Source organism: Carettochelys insculpta, chromosome 7, assembly GCF_033958435.1.
Source record: "Carettochelys insculpta isolate YL-2023 chromosome 7, ASM3395843v1, whole genome shotgun sequence".
Lineage (NCBI taxonomy): Eukaryota > Metazoa > Chordata > Testudines > Carettochelyidae > Carettochelys > Carettochelys insculpta.
Window position 1 is genome coordinate 42,003,757 of NC_134143.1, and position 26,369 is coordinate 42,030,125.

A 26,369-nucleotide genomic window follows, 5' to 3' on the forward strand; every position below is an offset into this window, starting at 1 on the left:
CCTTAACCAGCCCTGCTGAATGTCTTTCACCTCATTCTGCAGCCAGTTCTGAAACTTGTTATGCCTGAAACTAACTGCTTCACTGTGGTATTCAGCAGATACTGCTGATGGCATTTAATGTTGTAGTTTTCAAGTCTGTCCTAGATTTTGGCCTCTTATTACTGAAATTCGGTTGTTATGCAGAAAGACTGTTGCATAGTCTGCAATATGCTTATAGGGATTTAGTGTACATGCGAGATGGGAGTGTTCTGTGTAAAACACATACTTAGGTCCAGGCGTAACCTTTCCCCACAGTTACAGAAACCTGTTCCTCTAGTTTGACTTTAGGGATGTGTCATCTGTAATATTTGGATTGCACTGTATTAAGTGAATCAGCTAGGTCTTCATAACAATGAGAGAAAATAAAATGACAGATATCTTAGGTGATGTCCTTGCCCAAACAATGTGAGTTTTCCCTGAGGGGTGGGGTGCGATACTATAAATTAACAAAGACTTTGGTGAAAATTTCTGAAGTTCAGAGCAGGACTATGCAAACTTTGATTTGAACTGCAAAAGAACTAATCTACATTGATGAATATCTGATATCTGTGCCTATTTTAGATAGATAAATGCACTTAAATGCAGCCACCTTTTCAAGCCCTGGCCTCCAGGCAGAAGTCGTGCAGGGGGATCAGTGGGGGAGAGAAGATCCAGACCCCTACCAGAAGCTGCATGGGCAGGGGCCGCATCAGTTGCACAGGGACTCACAAAATGTAAGGACAGCCCTGTAAGTAGAGCCACGTCACCAGGCAGTCTCATGGTCAGCACTGGAGACAGATTATGACACATGTTAGCAAGAGGGAACTGTGCATTGTTGGAAATTATAGACAAATTTAGTATAGTTACTTTGTCTACGTATCAAGGTTCACATCCCACTAAGATACATTCACAAGTCATTAATTTTTTTCATCTACATGCAGAATGACGAAGTACACAGAAAAGTTCAGTGAAGAATAATTCACTATATATAACATTGGCTTTCATCAAGTTTGCTTGTCTCCCTAAAGTTCATTTACCTGAAACAGTGCTTTTCAACATTTGAAGCTGACTCTCTTCTATCCATAAGTTGCTAGCTTCAGATTCTTTGTAACTGATGGCTCAATTTACTAAACTTCCATCACTTCATCCAAAAATAAATCTCATGTTACCCTCAAGACCCTTTCTTTAGCTAACAAATGTACAGGGTCCAGCAGCTGAGCTATCTTTCTTATTCCTGGGGAGAATTTTGCACTATTATGCAATGCAGAATTTGCACGGAATTAATGTTCTATGCAGAATTTTGTTTTTCCCTGCAGAACTGCTGCTGTAGAGCTACCGATTACCATTGGGGCTGCTGGATTTGGCACAGCCCAGCTCTCTGGCAACTGAGTTATCTCTATGCAGGACTCTTGTGCCTCCAAATTTAAATGTTACTCTCTCTAGTGACAGGATATTCAGGTAATTCAATTATGGCCAATGGGAAAATGGAGGAAGAGTTGTGGTACATCCCTACGGATTATAGAACATTTTCTTGGCTGCACAGTGTACTGGTACTGGTCTAAGGTTCTCCTAAGTTCTCAAGTAGTGTTGTTTTTCTGGATAACTAAAAAACTTAATTTAACCAAAGCACCTTGAACTTTAGTTTGCATTTTTGTGTTTAATACCATCTAGACACTTCATCAATCTGGTAAAGCTTATAGCATACACTATTCCTTAATGAACAAAGGAGACAAGAACAGGCACCCTTTTGTGGCTTGATTCTTGTGGAAGTTTTGCAATAGCAGGATTTTAATGAATGAGCCAGTGTTGTCGTGCCAAGTTTAATTCATTTAAAAGGTTGATATTTAAGTGATCTATACAGAAACCTACCGATATTCATAAGCTACATATTACACAGGCACCAGCAGATACAAAGACAATTATACTACTCTCCATGGGCAAGTGGGAAGAGTCTAAAATAATCAGATCTATTTCAAACAGGACCCTGATGTAAAACGTTTTGTTAAATGTTAAGGACCAGTTTATTCCCATTAAAATTAACTGCCATTGAAGCAGAACTGGTCCCCTGCTTTGCAGGCACTAATCATGTAATGGTGTGGTGAGGATATTGCCTGGGTTCTGCTTTTCCAGCAGCTTTTAGGAGTCAGATCTGGTAGATTGCAAGGAGGCTCCCTTAGATAGTTGCGTAGTTATTGCATTTAAAGTATAGAAGTAGCTGCAGAGTCTCCAACTCCACCTGCTTTCAAGAAGGAGGGAAGCATATTGATTGAAACTGTTACAATGAAGCAGTATTAGTACGCTTTCAGTGCAAGTCTTTGACCTCATGCTTTTATTACTGTAATTTTAATATTAAACTATGTGTTTACTAATTGTGCTGCTTTCTCATGTGTTAGCTGGAGAAGAAGAGGGAGGTTATGAGGATGAGACGGGTGGTACGGTTGGTGGCATTGCCCCAGCAGGTCCAAGTGACACAAAGGAAGCCCAGCTTGCTCGGCGTGTCACTAAAGGGAAGAAAACACGTCGAATTCTTTCAAACAAACCCCAAGACTTCCAGGTAGTTGAGTTTTAAATGTTGCACTTTTCCTGCACAACCTATGATCCATTGAATGTCAAATACAAGCCACTGCATTTAAAGGGATGCAGATTAGCTTAATAGGATTGCCTGCAAGCCCATCTTTCAAGCATGTCTGTTAAGTTCAAGTATTCACAAAACGAAATCTAGGTATTTTTCGGAGTTCTTACTAAAATATGGGGGAACTTCACCTGTTGCTGAACTGTTGACTTTAAACTAGAACAATAAAGATTTCAAAAGTAACTGTTGTAAGAGCATGTCTAAAACTCAGGATGCTGTCTGAGAAAGTTGTGTCCCAGAGTTCACTGGAGAATATTTTGTAAAATTAAACTACAGAACTAGCAAGAAAATAAAAGTAGTGTTGTAATTATTGTAGCTGGGAGGTCTGAAATGGCTAACCAGTCTAAATTTGCTAGCTGCTTTGGTGTTAATATATTTTGGTAGGATAATGGAAGGGAGAGATGGTGTTGGTATAGGCATGATCACATGTGCGTAAGGTATCAACTATTGCATGCCTTGTGTATTTAATTTTTCAGATTCGTGTTAGGGTCATTGAAGGTCGTCAGTTGCTCGGAAATAACATAAAACCAGTAGTCAAAGTTCACATTTGTGGGCAGACACACCGAACAAGAATCAAAAGAGGAAACAATCCGTATTTTGACGAGGTAAGCATTTAGAAAATACAGTTAGCACACACAGTCAAATCAATAAAAATCTATTATTTCAGAAGGGAAAGAGGGATCCCCCATTCATAATGAAGCATTCCTACTCTGCTTAACAAATAAACATAAATCTTCATTAATGATTTGGATATTGGCATAGAAAGTACGCTTATTAAGTTTGCAGATGATACCAAGCTGGGAGGGGTTGCAACTACCTTGGAGGATAGGGTCATAATTCAGAATGATCTAGATAAATTAGAGAAATGGTCTGAAGTAAACAGGATGAAGTTTAATAAAGATAAATGTAAGGTGCTGCACTTAGGAAGGAATAATCTGTTTCACACATACAGAGTGGGAAAAGACTGTCTAGGAAGGAGTACAGCAGAAAGGGATCTAGGGGTTCTAGTAGATCACAAGTTAAATATGAGTCAACAGTGTGGTGCTGTTGCAAAAAAAGCAAACATGATTCTGGGATGCATTAGCAGGTGTGTTGTGAACAAGACACGAGAAATCATTCTACCGCTCTACTCTGCGCTGGTTAGACCTCAGCTGGAATATTGTGTCCAGTTCTGGGCACCCCAGTTCAAGAAAGATGTGGAGAAATTAGAGAAGGTCCAGAGAAGAGCAACTAGAATGATAAAAGGTCTGGAGAACATGATTTATGAAGAAAGGCTGAAAGAATTGGGCTTGTTTAGCTTGGAAAAAAGAAGATTGAGGGGGGACATGATAGCGGTTTTCAGATATCTTAAAGGGTGTCATAAGGAGGAGGGAGAAAACTTGTTCTTCTTGGCCTCTGAGGAGAGAACAAGAGGCAATGGACTTAAACTGCAGCAAGGGAAGTTTAGGTTGGACATTAGGAAAAAGTTCCTAACTGTCAGGGTGGTCAAGTACTGGAATAAGTTGCTAAGGGAGGTTGTGGAATCTCCCTTGGTGGAGATATTTAAGAACAGATTAGATAGATGTCTATCAGGGATGGTGTAGATAGTGGTCGGTCCTGCCGTCGGGGCAGGGGACTGGACTTGATGGCCTCTCGAGGCCCCTTCCGGTCCTAGTGTTCTATGATTCTATGATTTTTTTAACGTGTTAAGGTAATTCTGGTTAATGTGTAAAGTTAATTTAAAAAAAATTTCTTCACATCAAAAAACTCAATTGACATCATTTCTGGCAAGACTCAACCTCCCATTACAGGGATACACCTGATCATGCAATGTAACAGTGACTTGGGGAGACCAATTCCCTGAATGGTTCTGTTCTTTTCTCATAGGGAGAAAGGACATAGAGTGGTGTTAAAAAATTGTTCTCCTCTGAAGCTCAACCAAATTCTATTGTCACTTTACCTGCTCAACATGTATATGTGAGACAGTTTGGGATATGACACCACCATATAGGGATAAGGTGCAGGTCTCTATCTCTTCTTTATCAAATACAGGTGATGTGGTCTCTGCCTGGGCTCGGATGAGACTGAGATGGGGGAGGTTCACCTCAGAATATCTGAGAAGTGATTCAAACCATGGGTACAGGAGACAATCTGTCCCACAGACTTTGTATTGAAGAGAAGAGGTTGAATGTGGGGTTGAGTTTATGGAAGAATTTAGTATATGACATCTGAATAATTAGTATTCATGAGATAAGTGGCATTTATTTTTGTTACAGTATAAAAGAATAGGGGCTAAACGATGGTATCTTTCACTCCTGTGATGACACGAAGGAGCCACAATGAAAGATTAACTAACTAGCTGAATTTTTTCCAGCCTGGTGGAATGCCTAGCTTCTTGTTTTATACCATCCTATCCCACCATTGCCACCAGCATAGGCAATACATCAGCGGAGCACATGGGAAAGATAATGCATCTGGAGTACTTGTGCATTTCACCCACCCTTGCCTGATAATGGCTCGCAAGTGGCCAATATACCAGCCAGTGCAAAGGGCAATGGGGTTCAAACCAACCTCTGGCCAGCTTCAGGATCAATACGCAGGCTAACCTGGAGTACAGTCACTTCTTTGCATCTTCCCCTGCCACTTTGGGAAGTGCTGAACATAGCTTGATTGTACCTGCATGTCAAGCCTGTTTTTTTTTTTTTTAATTTAAGTTTTATTTTTTAAGTGTATTTTATAAACAAAAATATTCCACAAAATCCGTGCTACCAAAGTTAATTTTATTTCTGTGCAGATAGTCATGAAATTCTTAGGGCATGAATTATCTTAATGGGTACTAATTAGCATCCTAGTTGGTAATTTGAGCAGAGAGGCTAAAGGTTGGCTGAATTTGCAGACTGAAGCGCTCCATCCCCTTGGCAGATTGGCAGTGCAATTCCCCATGCTACCTGTTCTGTGGATAAACAGTGAATTTCACTTTTCAGGGCAGTGCTAAATTCCCATGCAAAACATCCAAATAAGAAGCTGCCTAAATGTATGTCAACAGATGTATGTCTGGTAAGCTACTTACATACTGTAGGTAGCTGCAAATCATGACATTAATTCTAAATCAGTTCACATTATTTTAACAGATGTTTTTCTACAATGTCCACATGACCCCTTTGGAGCTGCTCGATGAAACAATAAGCATTCGGGTAAGGAAAAATACATACATTAGCAAACTCACTGGATGCACCATGACTCTGGTGAGCCAGTGCTGTATAAAGATTGGAAGGGGTTTCATTCCTTTTTGTTTCTTTTAGGTGTATGATTCTTATTCTTTACGAGCAGACTCTCTGATGGGAGAATTTAAGGTGCGTACAAGCAGACTTCCATATTCTGCATATATGTAAGGGGCTCCAAGGATTATTAGAGGAATATTTAAAGCATCAGTTTTAAATGTATTATTAGATACTGGCTGTGTCTACACTGCCTCCCTAGTGCGAAGGGAGGATGGTTAAGTACGGTGTCGGGAGATTATTAATGAAGTGCCACGCTGCATATGCAGCACTTCATTAAGCTAATTCTCCCCTGTGGCAGCTTCAAAGTGTTATACTTCAAACTGCCAGCTCGTGTGTAGCTGCGGCTAACCTGCCAGTACTTTGAAGTTGCCCAGGCACTTCGAAGTACTGGCGGGTTAGCCATGGCTACACGCGAGCCAGCACTTCAAAGTTTAACACTTCGAAGTTTGTGTTTGAAAGGGAACAAAAAGTCACCCTTACAATGTTTGCTTTTAATGCTAGTGAGCGTTTGCTCCGGCCATTAGCTTTGAGACAGTCAGTCCTACTGTTTTGTTTGTTGACCATTGTCTTTGCCTGGTAGCACTGCACAGCCCACACAGCAGTTTTCTCTGTTAACTGAGGGCTTGAGTAGCCACCCAAGAGAGATTAAACTGCCATCCGCTGGATTAGCAGAGCGTCCACAGCCTGTAGTTTTGTTTCTACTCGTAGTACGTATCTGCCGGTGCGCTGGTGTACATAACAAAATTTATTCTGCACACAGATGGAAAAAATTAGAGGATACCTTGCTGTACAGTTAAGAGAACTAAATAAGGTTTAGGGGAATTATTCCATACTGTAATATAACTAAATGCAAAATGCAAGTTCAGTTACCAGGTCTGTATAACAGATGTACCTTTCATGAACAACTAATATGTATTATTTTTCCTACCTTAAGCAATAAGACTATCTCCCCCAAAGCTAGTAGTGAGAATCTGGATAATCTAAGAAGACAAAAGTAAATTTCAGTCTTTAAAAGGTAAAACAACTGCTGTGGAAGGTGACTGTCAGCTGTTTTGTATCACTTGGGTTTTGAAGGAGGAATCGAAACAAACTGCCCTTAGTTTAATACTTTGCCATATGTTGTATCATGAGATACAGAATCTCAAAACTGCAGAAAAATGTGTCCCTTTTTAAAAATAAGTGTGTAGTAACAGAAAGGCAGGGGAATCTCCTCAGTTAGTGTAAACTGTCTTAGCTCTCATGAAACCAGTTAAGCTATGACAATTTACACCTGCTAAGCATCTGCCTCGGGAAGTGGAGAATTATACCATGGATGTTTTTACCCAAAACAATGTAGAAGAAAATATCCAGCAGTTGTAATTCATATTGGTGACAGTCCACTCCTATAAATTCCACAAGGTCAATATTGGTAAGTGTTTAATTTTGTCAGTTGCATAACATTAATGCTGGTGAGGTCAATTAAATTAGCCTGAAGAATAGTTTAACTTGTTTATCTATGTATGTCCAGGTAAGTCACTTTCTGGAATATTTTATTTTGGTAGAAAGGAATATTTTTCTAAATAAATGTATGTCTCCTTCATCTAGTCTTCCTGAGGCTGCATCCCCTGCCACACGAAGTGGCATATTCTCCATTATGTTTTCAAAGCATCACTTACCGGCATACTATACAAATCAGTCCCCTTTCTTGCCTCTGTTCCTTTCTAGTCCTCAGAGGAGCATGCCACACAAGGCTTTTAGTTTTCAGAACCCAGAAGCAATATAATAACAGTATGAAAAACTGAAAGGAATTACAACCTAACCCCCTAACCTAATGTGATTAGGTTAATGTATGAGTTCTAACGATAAGGGTAGGTAAACACTGGAATAGGTTACAAAGAAAGGTTGTGAAAGTCACATCATCAGATGATTTAAAAAAGAGGTTAGTCAAATGCTCATCATGGATGGTTTAGGTACACTTGGTCCTGCTTCAGCAGTGATAAACTGGAGGCCCCTTGAAGTCTCTTAAGTTTCTAAGATTATATTATTGGAGCAAAACACACGCATTTCTGACTGTATTTTGCTGCTACTTGGATATCATATTTTAACCTTTATTTCAGATTGACGTTGGCTATGTTTATGATGAACCTGGTAAGTAACAGTCTCCACAAACCTAAGTTTTTGTTTTTCCTTTGGCTTGAGATGCCAACTAAAATGGCTGTACCTTTCAGCTGTGTTTCTGAAGTAGAAAACCAGGCCTAAAAATATGTGGATGCAAAGTTAGTTGAGACAGATGCTTCATGCCTGCAGCAACTTGGTACAAAAAGACCATATCAATTTAGCACTTCAGGGATTTCCAAATGCAGTGTGTAAATAGCTTATTTTTTTCCCCACAGAGGATTTTAATTTTTACATCATTAACTTAAAAATGAAGCGTGAAAAGTCATGCAAAAACATGAAGAGAGAATGGTGTCTCTGAGTTAGTATGCCACTCACATTTTAACTTGGTTGCACAGATTGTTGGAGAATGGACTTTTCAAGATCAGAAGGATTTTTATTTTTAAGTTATGTTTAGGAGATATTCCACTTTGGGATGATTGGCCTTGATTGTATGTTGTACACTTCTACTTTAGTGAAAAGGAGAAAGCTGATTTATTTATTTTGCTTTATTTCAGGCCATGCAGTCATGAGAAAGTGGCTTCTTTTGAGTGATCCCGAAGAGACAAATTCAGGAGCGAAAGGCTATATGAAAGTCAGCATGTTTGTCCTGGGGGCTGGAGATGAGCCACCAGTAGGTTCAATTTGCAAATATGTTTGTCTTCTAATCATGTACGCAGAACCCTCTTACTTATATACTACTTGCTTTGTTCTGGTTAATTCACTTTGACTGCTTCTACACTATAGCAATCTTTCAAAAGATGGTCTTCTGGAAGATCTTCTTTCAAAAGAGTGCATCCAAACCCAAGAAGGCACATCAAAAGATCGATCTGCTTTTAGGATAGAGAACATCCACACAGCCCCCGTTCTTTCTGAAGAACAGGCCAGGGATCGAAAAATCTGGCACTATGAGGACTGCTCTTTCACACACAGGGCTTCCAAAATGTCTACATGTGCTATTTTTATTTTTTGAAAGAAGGTGCTCTTCCTGATTCAGGAGCGGAAGAGGGGTTCCAGAAGAAGAGCCACTTTCTTTTGATTTCAAATCAAAAGAGCACATTTTGTGTGTGGATGCACCGTGTGTTCTTTCAGAAAAGAGCTTGATTTTTCCAGAAGAACTTACTAGTGTAGACATGGTCTTTGTGAGCTTCAACAGGAACTATGGCCAAGATTTTCAAAATAACCATTGATTTTTTTGGTGCCTAACTCAAGGTACCTTGAAAGGACTCTTATTTTCTGAAAATCAAGTGCCTTTGAGGCGTCTCAGGTTCAGCACTCACCACATTAGCTACCTTTTGAAAATCTTGACCTTGAAATACATGGTACTAGCCAGAAAGAGCTAAAAATATAGAACCTACTTACAATATGTTTCTTTTCCTAACTACTTCACTCCACTGTTGCCTTCAGCCCAAATACTGCCATACCAGCTTTCATATTGTGGTGACTTAGTCCCTTGTTAAAGCCTCTTTCTGCTGTTTCCTTGTTCCCATTGTTGTCTTCTTCCCAATATGTTGGTGTATTTGCAGAGTGACTTCCACTTGTGTCTTCCCCTTCTCTGTCCTGGCGATTCTGGCAATTACAAGGTTTTTTGTGGGAATTCGACAGTTTGTTTTTGTTTCAAAAGGGAAGTTATAAATTCTCCCAAATTTCTTCAGAGTTGTTCACAGTTTCCGTCCTCAGTAACTCGCTTCGTCAGGAAATCTGGTGATGGATGGTCAAAATTTGATGCAGTCAGTACTGCATATGAATGCAAAAAACCACCTGAAACATACAAATATCACATCTTCAGGTTTTATGCTCATTATTTAAAAATAGCTATATGGAATGCTTAGAAAAAAGATAGTTGTTCCAGTTTAATACTGATGAGGCTGATACTGAAAATAACACATTTTAAGCAGAGTATTTATAGTTATGCCATTTTATGAACCCTAGATTTTAATGTAAGTGCTGATAGATTTTAACCTATGGTGTGACTAAAGGATACTGCTATTACCAATTACATATTATTATACATGACTGTCTAGCATATGATGCTTTTCTTATATACAGGTTGATAATATACACCAATGTATCTCCAACAGATGGAAAACAGAGAGCGAGATAATGAAAATGACGATGTGGAGAGTAATCTTTTACTGCCAGCTGGAACTGTGCTTCGATGGGTCACGTTCCTTCTTAAAATCTACAGAGCCGAGGATATTCCCCAGAGTATATAGCTTCTTATTTCTGGATTGTACAACACTGAAATTGATAAGCTGTAGTTAATGAATTGTGTTAATTGATTAAAAAACTTCCAGGCATAAAACAAGCAATAATGTGGATTACTGCATAGTTTGAGGAGCCATTAATTCTGTAATGGTTTAAGCAGCCTATTTCTTTTTTTTCCCAATAATCAGTCTAATCTATGTGACTTGTGTAATGAGCAGAGGTAGCAAAAGTGCCTAAAATGTTACTTGAGTAAAAAAGTTACTTGAGCTGTTTCGGGGGGGGGGGGGGGGTATACTTAAGTAGAAGTCACCGGTGTCCCTCTGGAAAACTACTTGAGTAAATGTGTGTGCGCACATGCACGCGCACACACACAATTTGTATTCTGCTCAAGTATGCAGAAGTGAAAGCAGCTAACTTTTATTCAGGTAACTTTTGGGGTGCTTTTTTCCACCTCTGCTAATGGGTAGTGCAATGTTGTCATGTCAGAGCTGAAATTTTATTGTAAATGGCTGGGCTGTATGATTTGATCTGTCCCTCAAACAGAGATTCAGGATGGTAATACAACTAACTAGGAAGTCTGTGTATTAAATCCATCCTTTTATTCTGAATTGTTTCTCTTTAATTACTGACACTTTCTCCCAAGTAAAAGGGTTGAGAAGATTTCAAAACTCAATAGGTTAAACAAATTGTTCCTAAAAAAAGTTATCAATGCCTATCACTTTTCCAACTTACTCTAAATGCAAACAACAGAAAATGAATTCTGTTCATAGATACTGGCCTTGTCACTGGGAGAATGGAAGTAGTACCTGTGTTTAATACATAAAGTACTGTGTGTCCCTGGAAATTCTTTATGCCATTTTTGGTAACAGTACAGTATATTCAGTTCTTTCCCCTTCATTGCACCCTCCCTATGGCTGGGATGACAAGCATCATCATCATCATCATCATCATCATCATCGACAACCATGGGCTCACTGCCTGTTTGGAGTCCAATGCCTCGTTCCATCTTTCCCTGTCTAGTGCAGAGTGGCTTAGTTTCTGTAGACTAACTCCACACCAATCTCCTATATCATCTACCTATTCTCTGTGGGGTCTGCGTCTCCTATTCGAACTCTGTCCGTTATGCTGAATACCAGGGTCTTGACTTTTGGCTTGTCATTCATTTTGCAGGTATGTCCGAATAGCTGTAACTATTGTATAACCTTCTGCAGTAGGTTCTCTTTCACTTGTATCTTCCTATATAATTCCTCGTTGGTGACCTTCTGCATCCATCCTATTCTCAGGATCTTTCTGTAACAACTCCTTTGAATGCCAGTATCCTTTTCTTCGAATCTTTCATTATCACCTGTGTCCCACATGCATACAGCATGCTGCTGAATACACGTTTTCAAGACACTCCGCATTATTCCTAAGCTAATCACTTTGCTTTTCCAGATCTTATCCATCGCCTTCAAACTCACTCTTGCTTTTGCTATGACAAGCAGGCCACCAGACCCTATACTGCTGATCTACTGCTACTTGCTTGAAGGTGTGAAAGGATTGTATAAACTCCCTTTTACCCAGCTCTAAGCTAATATAACAGCTAATTATGGTCTTCTCAGGACCAAGATTTTAGAAGTAGCTTCTAAGTCTCAATTATTTTTTCATTTGTAGCAGCAAATATTTATTTGTAAAAATTGAATACATAGGGCTAGATTCTGACCTTAGTTATGTCTATGCAATTGCAGTAACTTAAGTAAGATTGTAAGAAGTCTTTAAGAGAAGGGTCAGAGTTAATTTTTGCCTTATAATTTCTCCTCAGTGGATGATGCTTTTGCACAGACTGTTAAGGAAATGTTTGGAGGTGATGCAGACAAGAAAAACCTAGTAGATCCATTTGTGGAAGTTTGTTTTGCTGGGAAAAAGGTATTTATCTGAATTAATATTTAAAATTTTGCATTTGTCAGATGTCTGAAAACTATATTCACATGGCTAAGTTATCCTAAAATGATTGAACTGTAGATCCACAGTGCATTGCCAACAGAAGAAAATGACTTTTCGCGTATCTGTTTCAACACTTTGCCAAAATAGGAATAGATGGAGCTAAAAATCTAGGTGTACACATGGAATATGAAATAATAAAATCATGGGGAACTTTACCTGATAGACACTAAAGTTAGTCGTCTACATAAGCATTTATAGGAATGGGCCAAAAAAGCATATTCAACATACCATAACATACTGTAGAAAGGCTTTTTAAAGGTGTGCTAATGATCCCAATTAAAAGAATGCATGACTGAGGCTGCTTCTTCACTCACACTCTCCCATCAAAGGTGAAATGATAATGAGGCAATTCGATATGGCTTTGAAATAAGTCCCTCACTAGATCGGAGTAAGGGAATGTCGAAATAGGGGGCTTTTTCCGAAGCTGCCTGCATCTACACTGTCAATCTGTAATTCGGAGTCTGCACTTTGAAATTTGTGTGGCTGCCATTATGCTAATGAGCTGCTGAATATGCACGATAGTGCCTCATTAGCCTGCTTTGAACTGCCTCATTACTATGCCACCTCTGATGGAAGGTGAGAGTGTAGAAGCAGCCGAAGATGTAGGGGGCATAACTAGTTTATCTGGCGTTCCTAGTTGCTTTGTGTAATTGATTGGAGATTTTCTGGGACAGTAACTCTAAGGGCATAGTTGCACAGCCTGTGTATGTTAGTTTGTCACAATGACTTGCTTCCATTAAATAAAAACTAACATCCATCCAAACATCTTATAGTTAGCAATTGTTTTAAGCACAGGTGGTGTAGACAGTTGCATATAATGCTACAGCAATGGGGCCAATAATAGCCATCAACCACAAAGGGAATCTGGTTGCCAAAACAATCCTGTTCAACATTTAGGCTAACCAAACATGAATTCACCATGTCTGAGGATTTCTTCTGGTTTTGTTTTCCTGCTGTCATTCAGTCATATCCAGGTTCCACTTTGTTAGCGCCTTTTTATGTCTGGGGGAGTTGATGACCTACTTCTCTTCCCAAGTTACTCACTCCAGCACTGAGAACCATTGTCCTGACAACACTGGAATAGTTTTGCATTTAGGTTTTATTAGCAGATCAGAAGTAATTAGCAATATTTCAATAAAGCATGGAAAACTGAATATTCATCATTGATCACTGCGGCTGTTTCTACACTAGAGAGCTTTGTTGACAGAAGGGTCCTTCTGTCAACGTAACTCAGGGAGCATCGACACACATAGACTGGGTCTACATGGCTCTTCGACCAGCACTGCTGCTGGCAGAGCTATGCAAAAAGAGCTTCTCGAGACTGTAAACGGTGTGCCAGTAACATACTCCCAAAGCTCATTACCATAGCCCTGAGAGAGTTCGGAAGGGGGTGCCAGCACTGCCGAGGTCGTGTGGACATGCATCTGCTGGCTAAATCCCCCTGTTGCCAGTTTGGTGCATCAGATGAAACAGGTCTTTGTCCACGAAAGCTTATGCTTCAAAATATCTGTTAGTCTATAAGGTGCCACAGGAATTCTTGTTTTTGGAGACACAGACTAACTCGGCTACCTCTCTGATATTCTGCTTTCTGTCACCAAAGGGCAGTGCAGTCTGGTAGTTCTCTGTCAACAGAGCAAGTTGTGTGTAGGAGCAATAAGTCAACAGAGGTTTTGTTGAGATTTCTCTGTTGACAGTAACTTCTGTTGACAGCTGCTTCTAGTGTAGATGTAGCCTGCAAGAATCTGTGATGGCATATCATGTGACCAGCCTGAATAGACATTATCTTAACTTGTGTCAGGTTTCATGCTTCTCTGCTTTTTGCACTTGAGTTACTATAAACTCTGTTTCATTAGAGGTGATTTTTGGTTTATTTTGTTTTTTGCAGGTTTGCACAAATATAATTGAGAAGAATGCTAATCCAGAGTGGAATCAAGTTGTTAATCTTCACATCAAGGTTAGGGTTCCTTTTGCTTCTCTAAAAATCCACCATGAAGTATTTATTTATTCAGAAAATTATTTTTAAATGTGAAAGATACATAATGAATCACTTTATTTTCTTTACTTTTTTCCAGTTTCCCTCAATGTGTGAAAAAATAAGGTTAACAGTTTTTGACTGGTGAGTTTTGACTTTTGTTGTATGTGTGTAAAGTATCAGACTAATTAAAATTGTATTGAGTGGAAAAAAATCCTGTTTCTATATAATTCACAGGGTTTTGGAACTGGTAAACCCTGATTCTGCAACACACTTAAGGAAATGGTTGAGTGATTACCCTCCTTGATTGGGGATGATTTCCCAAAGTAGCGTCATATATTGTGGCATTGGAGCACTGTTTGTTTTTGTGTATGCTACAATATTAGAGTGGGTTAAATAATTTATTTTACAATTTTTTCCCAGTATTTGCCCAGCATGTAGAGGTAGGCAAATATGTTACCAATGTTTGCAAGCACACATTAATTCCATATTATGTTTATTTCCAAAATTTAAGTGACTGTTTTTGTAATTATTTGCCTAACTCTCATTAGCAATGTATATTGCATTGATTAATAAGAAATTGGCTGATACTGAGTGCATCAAGCCTGTGTCCAACTTTTGATTGAGTTATGAGTTTTATTATTCTTATTATGGGCCTATTTGTTCCTGCTCGCTGTAGTCATAGGATGAGGTAGGGCCACCTAATTCCCATGAAGCAGAGCAGACTACTGCTTGATGTTTCCAAGTGTGCTGAGATTGCACATTTCTAGCTACTACACACCTTTATGGGATGAAACTTGCTTTCTCTAGCTGGCTTGCTAGTTCTGAGACTGAAATTCAGCCTGACCCTTACATAAAACTCTGCAATGCTGGAAACAGCTTTTTATGCTCTCCCCTCCTAGTACACAGCTATGTAAGTGCCAGACATCATCTGGTGTTTTATTAATAAAACATGCCAGATCATCTAAAACTATATACACTGTAAATGCATTTAGCATTTGTAACTCACCGCTATTTAGGATGCCTTTATGTTGAATTTAATGACAATCTTACATTTCATATAGGGATCGTCTGACAAAAAATGATGTAGTAGGAACAACATACTTAAGTCTCTCCAAAATCGCTGCTTCTGGTGGAGAAGTAGAAGGTGAGTTATTCATCATCACACAATTCAGCAATCACTTTCTGTGTATTAAAAGAAATGGTGGGAGTGTTGGGTAGTTTGCTTTGGTGGAGTTCCCTATATTATACCAGTTCTGTGGCTAAAAGAAGACCTTGTTTTTAATGCTTTCAAATTGGCCACTTTCCAGAACAATAACTCTACTTTTAAGAAATCTTAGGGTACTGAGATATTAATGCCTAGTTCACAAAATACAGAATACTTTCTTATATATGCTAGATAATTCAAAACTCAGTTTTCTGGAATATATAGAAAACTTTACTGAATATTTCAAACTCCATGTCATTTATTAAACTTTGATCTGTAATCCAGAGTACTACAGGATATTTTTAGTGAATTTTAGTTTTTACGAAAAGGGCCAATTTGAAGTTTTCCATTTCAGAATCAATATGGGATGGGGAGGGAACCATAGCAAATATGACTTTGCCCCCCCACCCCACTTCTTTGGCATTGTGCCCAAATTCGGGTATTATAGAAAACAGCCTAAAATCAAGAGAGGATGAGCCAGTCTTCCTGTTGAGACTCCCTCCAAGATGCCAATTGTGATGTGAACAGCTATCTGGTAAGAACTGTCCAAGATCACCCCTCATTTCCCATATATGCCACTGAATAGTGGTCAAATGACAGTGCTTTGGGTTGCTAATCAGACTATTGATCTAGGACTCCAAAATCACTGGATCTAAACTTCAAATCAGTGGATTTGTTTGACAGCTTTCAATTAAATTATTTGTTTAAGTGGGCCCAAGCATTGGTCAAAGTTTTCTGGTCAGTTCAGTCAAACAGATTGGCTACTTATTGGGACAAATTAAAAACTGAATTGATGATGATGACAAAAGAACTGTCTAGATAAGTAAGGTATCTATCCTCCTGAGATACATTCTCTGTCAGGGTTTGTGTGATCTGTGAAATTATTGAAATATTACAAGAAATATATACTTCAAAAGCATTATTCTTGCCACTGCTAATTAAAGAAAGACAAAATTGAGATTTCCTTTCTGTTTCTGCTATGCTACATTTATAACGATTTCACTGTAATTTTTTTATCCCCTTTAATTGTAATATGTGGTAGTTTATTTTATTAATAATTTCTTTATAAGCTACATATAACCTAATTGGGGGTGGGGTGTATAGTTATAGTTATCTGTTTATAGCAGCACACCTTTTATTAGGGAGCCAACTTCATGTCAAGCACTTTGTGTTGTTTAGTCAGAAATACATATTTAATCTTTGTCATAAAAGTTTTACAGTATATTAATTCCTCATAGAATTTATTCATGGTAAATCATGCTTGATATTTATATATTTGCATAATATAAGAAGTAGGGTGGTTTATCTTGAAGAAAGCTGTTCCCAAATAATTTCCGTTATTTGAATTCTGCATAGTTTTCTTTGATCTATGTAATGAAACACCTTTATAGTTGTTGTCTAAGAACAGCCCTGCTTGTCCATGAGTAAGCTGACAGATAAGAAGTAGATTAAAAAACAAAACTACATTATCCTGAATCCTTTGAAGACTCAAACAGGTATTTAACTTTATACATGTGAATACTTCTACTCATCTCAGAACTATTTACATGTGTAAAGTTAAACATGTGCACCATCCTTGTGGGATCATGAATCAGGTCCTACCTTCTCCCCTTCGATAGAGTTACTTAATTTTTTCTGTTTCTGATTTGAAATATGGAGGCATACTTACCTGAAAAGTCTTGCTTGGATTTCTCTCTCTTCTGAAAATTGCTATTCCAGTGGCAGATCTTCAATATAAGATCCTAGTTACTCTGCCCTGGAGCTCAATGGCAAAATACCACTGATTTCAAGGGTGCAGAATTGGGTTTCAAGAGGGCAGCCGATTACAATTAGTCTGATCATTCCACTAAATGAAAGTATCCTACTGTGCTCTCATCTGTAGCCTGATTGTTTCCTTCAGTGAAAAACCTGGTAGCTATAAATCATAGTTCGTATGATTTTAGTTTTTAAGGTAGTAGTTAAAAGTATTTCGATAAAATATCTTATCCATACGACCCATGCAGAGGTGCTGAAATTCAGCCATTAAAATTATATTTTGATGTCAACCCTAGGCACGTCTTTCACTGTTTGGAATCTATAAAGCTAAGGCAGGTGTCTGCATCCTATGGCTACAGAGCCACATGTCGCTCTTTAAGGACTTCTTTGTGGCTCCCAGTCCTAAAATTGCAAAATTACAAAAAAGTAAAATTAAATAAAAAAAAACTTCCTGATTATGTTCAATAAACAGTGAACATCTAAAAGCCCCCAAATGAGCAACTCATATCTAAATAGCAAATGATACGTGATTTTGATACGTTGGATAATTAAAGTGGGCTTGGGTGTGAAAGTAAGGAAAACAGCAATACAAATACACACATGTAAATTCTGAAGAAACAGAATGTGTAAAAAGTTTGTGAACATCCTGCAGTAAACTTGTATTGCATTGCAAATCAATGTGTTGCACTGTTCCTAAAATAAGAATTACAAAAAGTATGGTTTGAAGGTATTTATTAAGGACCATCTCGTATTCATATTCATTGTGACTCTTGAATTATTGAGTTTTCACCAAATTTGAAAAATATGGCTCTTCTTGCTATTTTGGTTGCTGAACCCTGATCTACAGGAATATCACACTCCATTTTATTCAGGCAGCAAAACTCCAGAATCACTTCAGTTTTAATTTAGTTTTAATGCGGAATGAACTTTGATATGTTTAATCTTTTAAGCTCTATAATTTCTTGTTATATAACCTGTTGTCTTTTCATAATATAGAATTTTCATCTTCGGGAACTGGGGCTTCATCATATGAAGGTTTACATCTTGGTCTTTATTTTGATCTTGGTGTCCAGTGCCAATCTGAGTAATATTATCTCAAAACAAAACAAAAAGATATTTAAAAAGTTTTTAATTTAAAAGAAGTGATTTAAACATATTTCAAAAGGTACAATTTTACTTTTGGAGACTTTAAATGTAACTTGCTATTTAAATAATTTTTGGCCCTGGAACTGGTTTGGAAATATTTCTGTTTGGCTGATGTGTGGTGCTGCATTTTAGAGCTGAGCATGTTTCAGTTATTAAGCACTCTAACAAATAGCTTGCAATTCTTCAGCTAGCAATGAAAGCATTAACTGTGTGCTGCTCTAGAGCTTGCTGTAAATAAATAACTGCCTAAAAGATTTCATAGCTTTTTTGATTATGCTTAACTGTAAATAAATTACTCTGAAAAATGAAACTGACTTACTCTGACTACAGACAACTTTTCTTTGCATAAAGTTAAAAATTCCATTTATTTAATAGAAATAAATGAAAAGTGTTTAAATATAGCGGAAATGTAAATATTAATAAATTTATCCACCCAAAATCTTTGTTTCTGATCTCAGATATGAAAGTGCAGCATAGTGCACCAATTGTAGCTTAATGAAAAATACAGTTATAGTGAATAAAACTTGAAATGATTTACTCTGAAGCACTTTCCAGCCTCTTTGATAATCAGCTCTTAAGCATGCTGTTTTTAAATGAAACACCATTGATTTCTTTAGAAATGTGCCTTTGTATGAATTTATCAGCATATGACGGACATATTAATTTAAAATATAAATCTATTTTTAGAAAAAAGGGTTTTTTGTTAGTATTATCCCTATGTTTGCTTCTAATATGAGACAACTGTTTCTGGGTTATTTAGCAATCATTGGAAGATGACTTCAGTGGTATTAGTATGAAGGCAGAAGAAACACAGGAAAATTAAAATATTTAGGGTTGAGAGAGAAATTTCTACACTAGTTAGTATTGCTCATCAAAAGTCTGGGGGATTCTTAGTCTTTTGCACAGAGTTGAATTTTACTCGCACTAAAGTTTTACTCTGCTTACATTCAGTTTTAAAATATACTGCATCCACAATTTTAAGCAAAATTATGGTCATACAGACCTTCATTTTAGGAAACTAGGTTGATTTGTTTTACCAAATACAGATCATTAGTTTCATGAAGCAAGCTCATTTTACTGTGAATTTCAGGCAAGCCATGGAAAAATCACAGAAAAATGTACTAAAAGTCCATTATTACTCTTCTGTACTTTCCCACTGTCATCTGCCTGGGGCTGAGAGCAGCAGCTCCCATTGTCAGGGTTGGTTTCCTGGGGCTGAGAGTGAGGTCTTCCACTGTTGGGGACGTGGGATGAAAGCAGGGGGTTCCCTCTGTTGGCCTCCTGGAGCCAAGAACAGGGAATCCTGCTTTTAGCCTGGAGGTGGCGAGGGCTACCACTGTCAGTCTTGTTCAGAGTAAGCTCCTGCTGTCAAAATTGTGGTGAAAGCACAATATGGTGGAATCCAAAATTTCTGTAATATTGCAAGTTATGTAGGGCCTTATGTACAAGCAATATACAAATCTCTACAGGACCAAGCATTTACCACTAATTATTCCCAACTACTACCTTTGTGCCTCTGCACCACTAAAGGCAAAAGACAATGCTCAAATTTCGGTATAGTAGCATTTCACCTTCAAGATAAATGCAACTTTGGGCCAAATTCTGTCTTCAGTTACACATATGCAACCTCAGTGAACTATGAGGACTTTATAAGAAGAGTTAGGGCACTTAATAATTACCCTTCCTTATGTTCAATTAGTTTTACATTACAAGGTCATTGGGCCAATTCCTGATTTTCCCCCCCTCTGCAATGGTAAACTGATTTTATTTCAAATAAAGACCTATGATTGAATCTCTCTGGGTTCAAAACCCAGCTCAGAAAGAGAAACAGCTACATAATCTGAATGTAACATGAGCTGTCTGGGTGAATATTAAAATGAAAAAGTAGTTGTGTCCAGTGCTGAACCAGAGAATTTGCCAGACCATGGGAGATTAATTATGTCTAGCAGAATTACCAGCACTTCCATTGCTTACTGGACTCTTGGAAGACATTTAGAGGTAAATTACAGCTAAATAGCAGCACAGAACGCAGAGAGCTAGGACTGGTGGCTATAAACAAGCTTAATGGGATTGCAGGAAACTTGGCCATACCCATAAGTGGATATCCAGCTAACTAAAAACATACTGGATCATGGATGTTTGTGGACCGCAAAGGACTAGACTAGACAGGACAGGACTAGAGAGATTCAGCCTGTACATGCTGCAGTATATCTTTACAAAATGAAAATGCTATAGCAATAATTGAGTAGTGGTTCTATCTACAAATGATTTTTATACAAAACATCAGATTATGAAAGGTAGCATAAAATTCAAGTTACAGTAATAGTAAATGAGAAACACCTTTTCTTGTCCCTGTAGCATGATGATTTGATATAGCACTAGGTTTGGCACACAAATTCTTAACCCAAACATTAGTAAAAATATATAAATTATGTTGGCCATTTTGAATGTGTAAACTAAACGTGTAGACTTTCCTGCTTCAGTGAAATTTTAGACATTCAGAAAGGAGTTTGGAATATGAAGGCCTTTATTACAGAGGCTGTAACGGGTGCCATTGTAAACAAGAATTGAGCAACATTACCTCCTGTAAATGTAAACAAACTTGTTTCTCTTAGGGCTTATCTATACTTATCAGAAGATCGACATATTTAGGGTCGATCTTCAGGAGTTCAATTTCATGCATCTTTATCTCTGGGATAAGCAATTGAACCCCTGTACTGCTATTGTGCGGATAGACCTCACGGTCAACTGCAGATATGTTGATTCTAGCTATGCAAATGACAGGTAACGCTTTAGAAACTGTTAAAACACAATTACCAAAATCAGTATCAAACTATAAATATCCCTACATCATCAGATCATACACGTTTTTACTGTTCGTTTATTAGTCCATTTTTAACAAGCTTAATTCAAAAGTCTAAATCAGTGGATTTGAACTACTGAGTTCTCAAGCAACCATTTTCTAACTTTGCCTATCTGTACATTTCTCTTATAGAGGAAAATATTTTTCATCTGTTTTTATGTGTACAATGAACTCAATATTATTCACATTTACTAATGTAAATCTAATGTTTCCAAGCCTAGTTATACTCCATCTTCAGTCAATGGGAGTTTTGTAATTGACTTCATTGGGAGCAGGATTGAGATCTGAGAATACAGCAGTTCTTTTAATTATTTTGCAGTAATGGAAAATCTTTTTTTTTAGATGAGTGCCCCCCAAACCTGATTTTGCTCTCTATTTTTCAAAAAACAAACAAAAAATCCCAAAGACATACTACTCGACCTTTGGGTACAGTGAATAGGCTACTTAGTAGTATTACATATGGTGGTATACTTTAGTAATTTTCATTTTTCTAGTCCGTCTACTAACAGACTCAAGTTGCTTCCATAGCACACTGAAAACAGTAGATTAACCTGGCATATTCTGTGATGCTGAACACTAATCTCCCAGTTACTGTGAACATCTTTATTTTTACCTAGAACATAATTCTTGGTACATTTAAGTGAATGGTATTCAGTTTAATCTATTTGTGAAAATATTTTTTTACATTAAAGTTTTTTCATTGTGTTAAAATTATATTGGTCTTTCACATAAATGAAGTTTTGATGGTGGATATGTAGCATAAGGTAATTTATTCTATGGGGTTTTGTTACATCAAGTATTATCTAATTTAAAAAATCTTGCAACCAAAAGTTTTCTTACTTTACTAACAACTAATATCTAATATTTATTTTACTGCATCTGATTTTGAAGGTCAATGCCCTTGTGGCTATAAAGTGTGGTTAGTTAATTTCTAATGATGATGTTTGCCTATTAGTAAACACTGGGGAATCAGAGGTGGGCTTTTTACCAACGTTTGGACCCTGCTACCTAAATCTTTATGGAAGCCCAAGGGAATACACTGGATTCCCGGACCCCTATGATGAACTAAACTCCGGAAAGGTTAGTTTCTCCTTTATAAACACAAATAGATCAAAACAATTGTTATCAATAAAAGAAAACTGAATTTGTTTTAATTACTAAATTTAAGATAAATGTAAAGAAAGAACTTTTTTTATTATTATTCAGAATAACATACATTTAGCAATAATGTCACCACTTAATACATGGAACAGGATTTTTTTTTATTTGTGGAAGTTTCAATTTTATATGTATTTCTGAAAGAGCATTTAAATCCTAGATTGAAGCCATTAGATTGCTAGTCTCGTCCCATTGGCATAGAGGAATGAAATGGGACAGATCTCAGATGAAGAACTTTATGGGGAGAACAGCAATTTAATTGCATATTGTACCTCTTCTCCAACAGAAGCCCCCTCTTTATAGATATGTCCCATCTGATGGCTATGGACTATTCCATGACTGTCACATCCAATCCCCCAGGGATGTTGTAGCAATAACAGAAGGTGGAACACACCAACATTATTTTGAAGTATCTCCTATTTTGCATATCTGAACACTCTCATATTAATGGGACTCAGTGATTGTTCTGGTTATGGCTATGGTCTGAAGAAGTGGGTCTGCCCCTCAAGAAAACTCACCTAATAAATTATTTTGTTAGTCTTTAAAGTACTACTTGACTGCTTTTTGTTTTGATAGTATACAGACTAGCACGGCTTTCTTTCTGTTACTAAGGGAAAGCAGTTTTCAATTACTCTACAAATATATTTGCTTAATACCAATCGTCTGGGCGCTGCATGCTCTTCATTTATCATAGAAATTAAAGCCCATTATTATTTTACATGTAAAATATGTAAGTTTATTTATGTAATTATGTAAGTTTATTTACCCTACTGGGTGAAATCCTGACCTCATTAAAATCAATAGCGGTACTGAAGACTGTCTTCAAACTCCAACATTGTTGGCCAGCAAAGAAGTGTGGTGTTTTTAGCAGTTAGTTATAGAGTTGTGTGTGATTGTCTTACAGGAGGAAGGAGTTGCTTACAGAGGCAGAATCTTAGTTGCGCTGTCTACAGTACTTGAAAGTAAACCTTTAAATAAAAAGATTGAGGCTATCTCCAGTGATGACGTACTGGCTGTTGAGGTAATTCTTGGTGCACTTGTCAATAGGAATAGATGTACAATGCTTTGTTTTACACTTTTTCGGGAATTATATGATGTACTAAAATTGCACTAATTAAATCTGTTGTTTATTCAGGTAGTTAATACACTCGGACAATCTCCCCACAAAAATTACTGATTATATGGCTGCAAGAGTTACTTTTTCTCTTTTTTTCCAGCTTAGAAATTGTAATTTAAGAAATCTTTACTATTTCAGATGTATTATTTTACTACGTATTTCTATTTTTAACCTCTGCTTATTTGGAGTTTATGTGTGTGTGTGTGTGTGTGTGTATATATATATATATATATGTGTGAGTTTCATATGAAGGTGTAAAAGTATTAAGGTAAATGTAATCTCCATGCAGATACTACTACGTTTCTCCAATTTTCTACCATTACACACAGCTAATCAGTTAAAACAAAAACTTCTTGTAATACTGTCCAGAAATATCAGCGCAGACGAAAGTTCAGCCTGTCTGCTGTGTTTCATTCTGCTTCCATGCTGCAAGATACTGGTGAGGCTATCCAGTTGGAGGTTAGCATTGGTAATTATGGGAACAAGTTTGACACCACCTGTAAGCCTTTGGCATCAACAACTCAGTATAGCCGTGCTGTATTTGATGGTAAGTACACTACAGAAGTGTGGCTTTAAAGATACAAAATTCTAGTTTTGGAAAACAAATCTTTTTTTAAAATGTAGGATCACAACAAACTTAATTTGTTGAAAGACTACTGAAGATATGACAATGTAATATGTAAATTTGTATTTGCTCTTTATATCTTCCAATATACTGCACATGAAACCTGTCCATATTTTGAGGTTGATATAAATCCCAGTTGACGTCATAGACGATGGGCATAAACACAAAAACAGAAAAACTAGGAATATGAAAGAGGAAAATATTATTTTGAACTTTTCCGTGCTTTCATAATAATGCTAGTTCAGTACTTGGACAAGTGATTAACATCTTACAAGCAAATAGACTAAACTGATTAGACTAGATTGATTAGAAACAAATATAACTAACATTTTTATTTTAGCACACTTTTGTTTTGTTTTCATGTTTTGTTAATTTACTAGACAAAACAAAGATTTTTGGCCTGATAAAATTAGCTTGAGTTTTTTATTCTAAAGAATGTATATGTAAAATCTATTTTCTTAAGCAAATTATTAGGTAGAATACTGTAAAAAATAGTATCAAATGATTATAAAAACCTTATTGCCTTTCTAAGTGATTCAAGTCAAATGCTTATTCGCCAAGGGACACTAATTAACCTTTAGATAAATTAGGGTAAGAGTCTGCACCTTCCCACTGAATAACACCTGCCTGCCTGCATAGGCTTACTGAAACCAATGGTGCTACTCACAGAATAAGAAACTACTTAACAAAAATAAAGATGACTGTGTCAAGTCCTTAGTAAATATGTATTCATACCCTCAAAAACCAACACTAACACATGAATATTTCATATCAGGTAACTACTATTATTACCTGCCGTGGGGAAACATAAAGCCAGTGGTGACGCTGACTTCCTTTTGGGAGGACATAAGTCATAGACTAGACTCTGTGAACTTAATCCTAACCATGGTTGAAAGACTGGTAAGGGACTCAGGACTCCTTATTTTATTCTCATGTTTTCTATGTAAATTGTTTATGTGAATTTAAGATTTAGGGATGGGGCGGAAAGGAAGGCTTTAAAAGCAAATTCAGGAACTGAATTCTAGCACACTCATTTCACTCTTCAGAATAATATATTAATGCTGCAAAAGGAGAGTTAATTGTATGTCAGTATTCTGGAAAGTGACAGCCATCCCACTTCTAGTATATTCCTGCCAGAAGGAAGGGTGTGCAGGAGGGGATAATCAGAGCCATAGGAGTGCATTTTAATTAGAAAGTAGGTGTAATGTTATACACTGTTAAGCATACTGGGCCTAACTGTGCACTCAATTTTCAGTAGTTTTGCAAGAAATCCAGCCTACTGAGTATGAATTATATATGAACATCTGTCTTTGTGGCCTGTGTTTTTCTAGCAGAATAAATATTGTTTTGCTGAATGTAGGATTTAAACTTACATTAAAACTAACAGAATTTAAGTTTGTATATGCTCTGCACCTTTTTTTTAAATCCACCAGCAATCCAACATAGCTGCCTTAAAGTCAGGAGTACAGGCTAATGTTTCTGAAAACCAGCTGGCAAAGATACGGCTGAAGTTGATTGATGAACTTATAGAAGATACAAGGTAAGCTATTGCATACTTCATCATTCTAGGGCAGTGGTCAGCAACCCCCAGCACCAGTGCCAAAAGTGGCGTGCGAGCCAATTTTCATAGGTATGCAAGGTGGGAACTCAGACCTGCCCCTCCTCCTTCTTGCAGCCAGGAGCTTGCTCAAAGCCATGCCACCTGCTAATTAAGAAAAGGCCGGCTAATGCTACCAACTACCACCTAAATGGTAAAGCTCTGCATCTTTATTTACTAATGAAACTATTGTAAGTAGGACTACAGGTTCAACCTCCCTGGTCCAGCACCCTCGGGACCTGAGCAGTGCCAGATTAGGGATTTTGCCATACTGAGATAGTCAATTTTGCCTCCCTGCTGGCCTCAGCCCCTGCTCCTGGGCTCCCTGCCAATGGCTTTCTGACCCCCTCTGCCCTGGTACTGGCTTCCCAGCTGCAGCACCTGGCCTCTCACCCACTCCCCATCATCTGCAACTTCCCACAGCTGTGGCTTCCCACTTGGCCCTGGCAACGAGCTGCCAGCTTACTAGCCTGGGCCGCTGCTCTCTGGTTGCTGCTACACCCCAGCTTCTGCTGCCAGACCAGCTGTGGCTGCCCTGCCCTAGGCTCCTGCTGCTGGTCTGGCTGGTCCCTCCTAGTCCCAGCCCTGGGACTCTCTGGTCCTGCAAGATCCATGGTCCTGCTGGACAATGTATCCTGCCATATGAGAGAGTGCTGGATTTGGGTGTTTTAACCTGTATTCATGACTTTAAAAAG

General features: G+C 37.7%; 1 protein-coding gene across 4 annotated transcripts in view; it reads left to right on the top strand.

Moving 5' to 3' along the window:
• MYOF (myoferlin) overlaps window positions 1–26,369 on the top strand; it is a 129,824-nt gene that overhangs the window by 49,160 nt on the left and 54,295 nt on the right. For 3 of the 4 annotated variants that reach the window (XR_012646308.1, XM_075000386.1, XM_075000384.1), the window contains exons 6-22: window positions 2,412–2,572; window positions 3,127–3,255; window positions 5,761–5,823; window positions 5,932–5,982; window positions 8,007–8,037; window positions 8,562–8,677; window positions 10,125–10,251; window positions 12,053–12,156; window positions 14,120–14,188; window positions 14,307–14,350; window positions 15,271–15,353; window positions 18,165–18,203; window positions 22,133–22,257; window positions 23,240–23,356; window positions 23,822–23,999; window positions 24,853–24,977; window positions 25,511–25,617. Coding sequence is in view for 3 of the 4 variants with exons in the window: in XM_075000386.1 (XP_074856487.1) it covers window positions 2,412–2,572; window positions 3,127–3,255; window positions 5,761–5,823; window positions 5,932–5,982; window positions 8,007–8,037; window positions 8,562–8,677; window positions 10,125–10,251; window positions 12,053–12,156; window positions 14,120–14,188; window positions 14,307–14,350; window positions 15,271–15,353; window positions 18,165–18,203; window positions 22,133–22,257; window positions 23,240–23,356; window positions 23,822–23,999; window positions 24,853–24,977; window positions 25,511–25,617 (1,669 nt within the window). In the remaining variant the exon portion in view is untranslated. The remainder of the gene's footprint in view (window positions 1–2,411; window positions 2,573–3,126; window positions 3,256–5,760; window positions 5,824–5,931; window positions 5,983–8,006; window positions 8,038–8,561; window positions 8,678–10,124; window positions 10,252–12,052; window positions 12,157–14,119; window positions 14,189–14,306; window positions 14,351–15,270; window positions 15,354–18,164; window positions 18,204–22,132; window positions 22,258–23,239; window positions 23,357–23,821; window positions 24,000–24,852; window positions 24,978–25,510; window positions 25,618–26,369) is intronic. The other variant, XM_075000385.1, reaches the window with a different exon arrangement.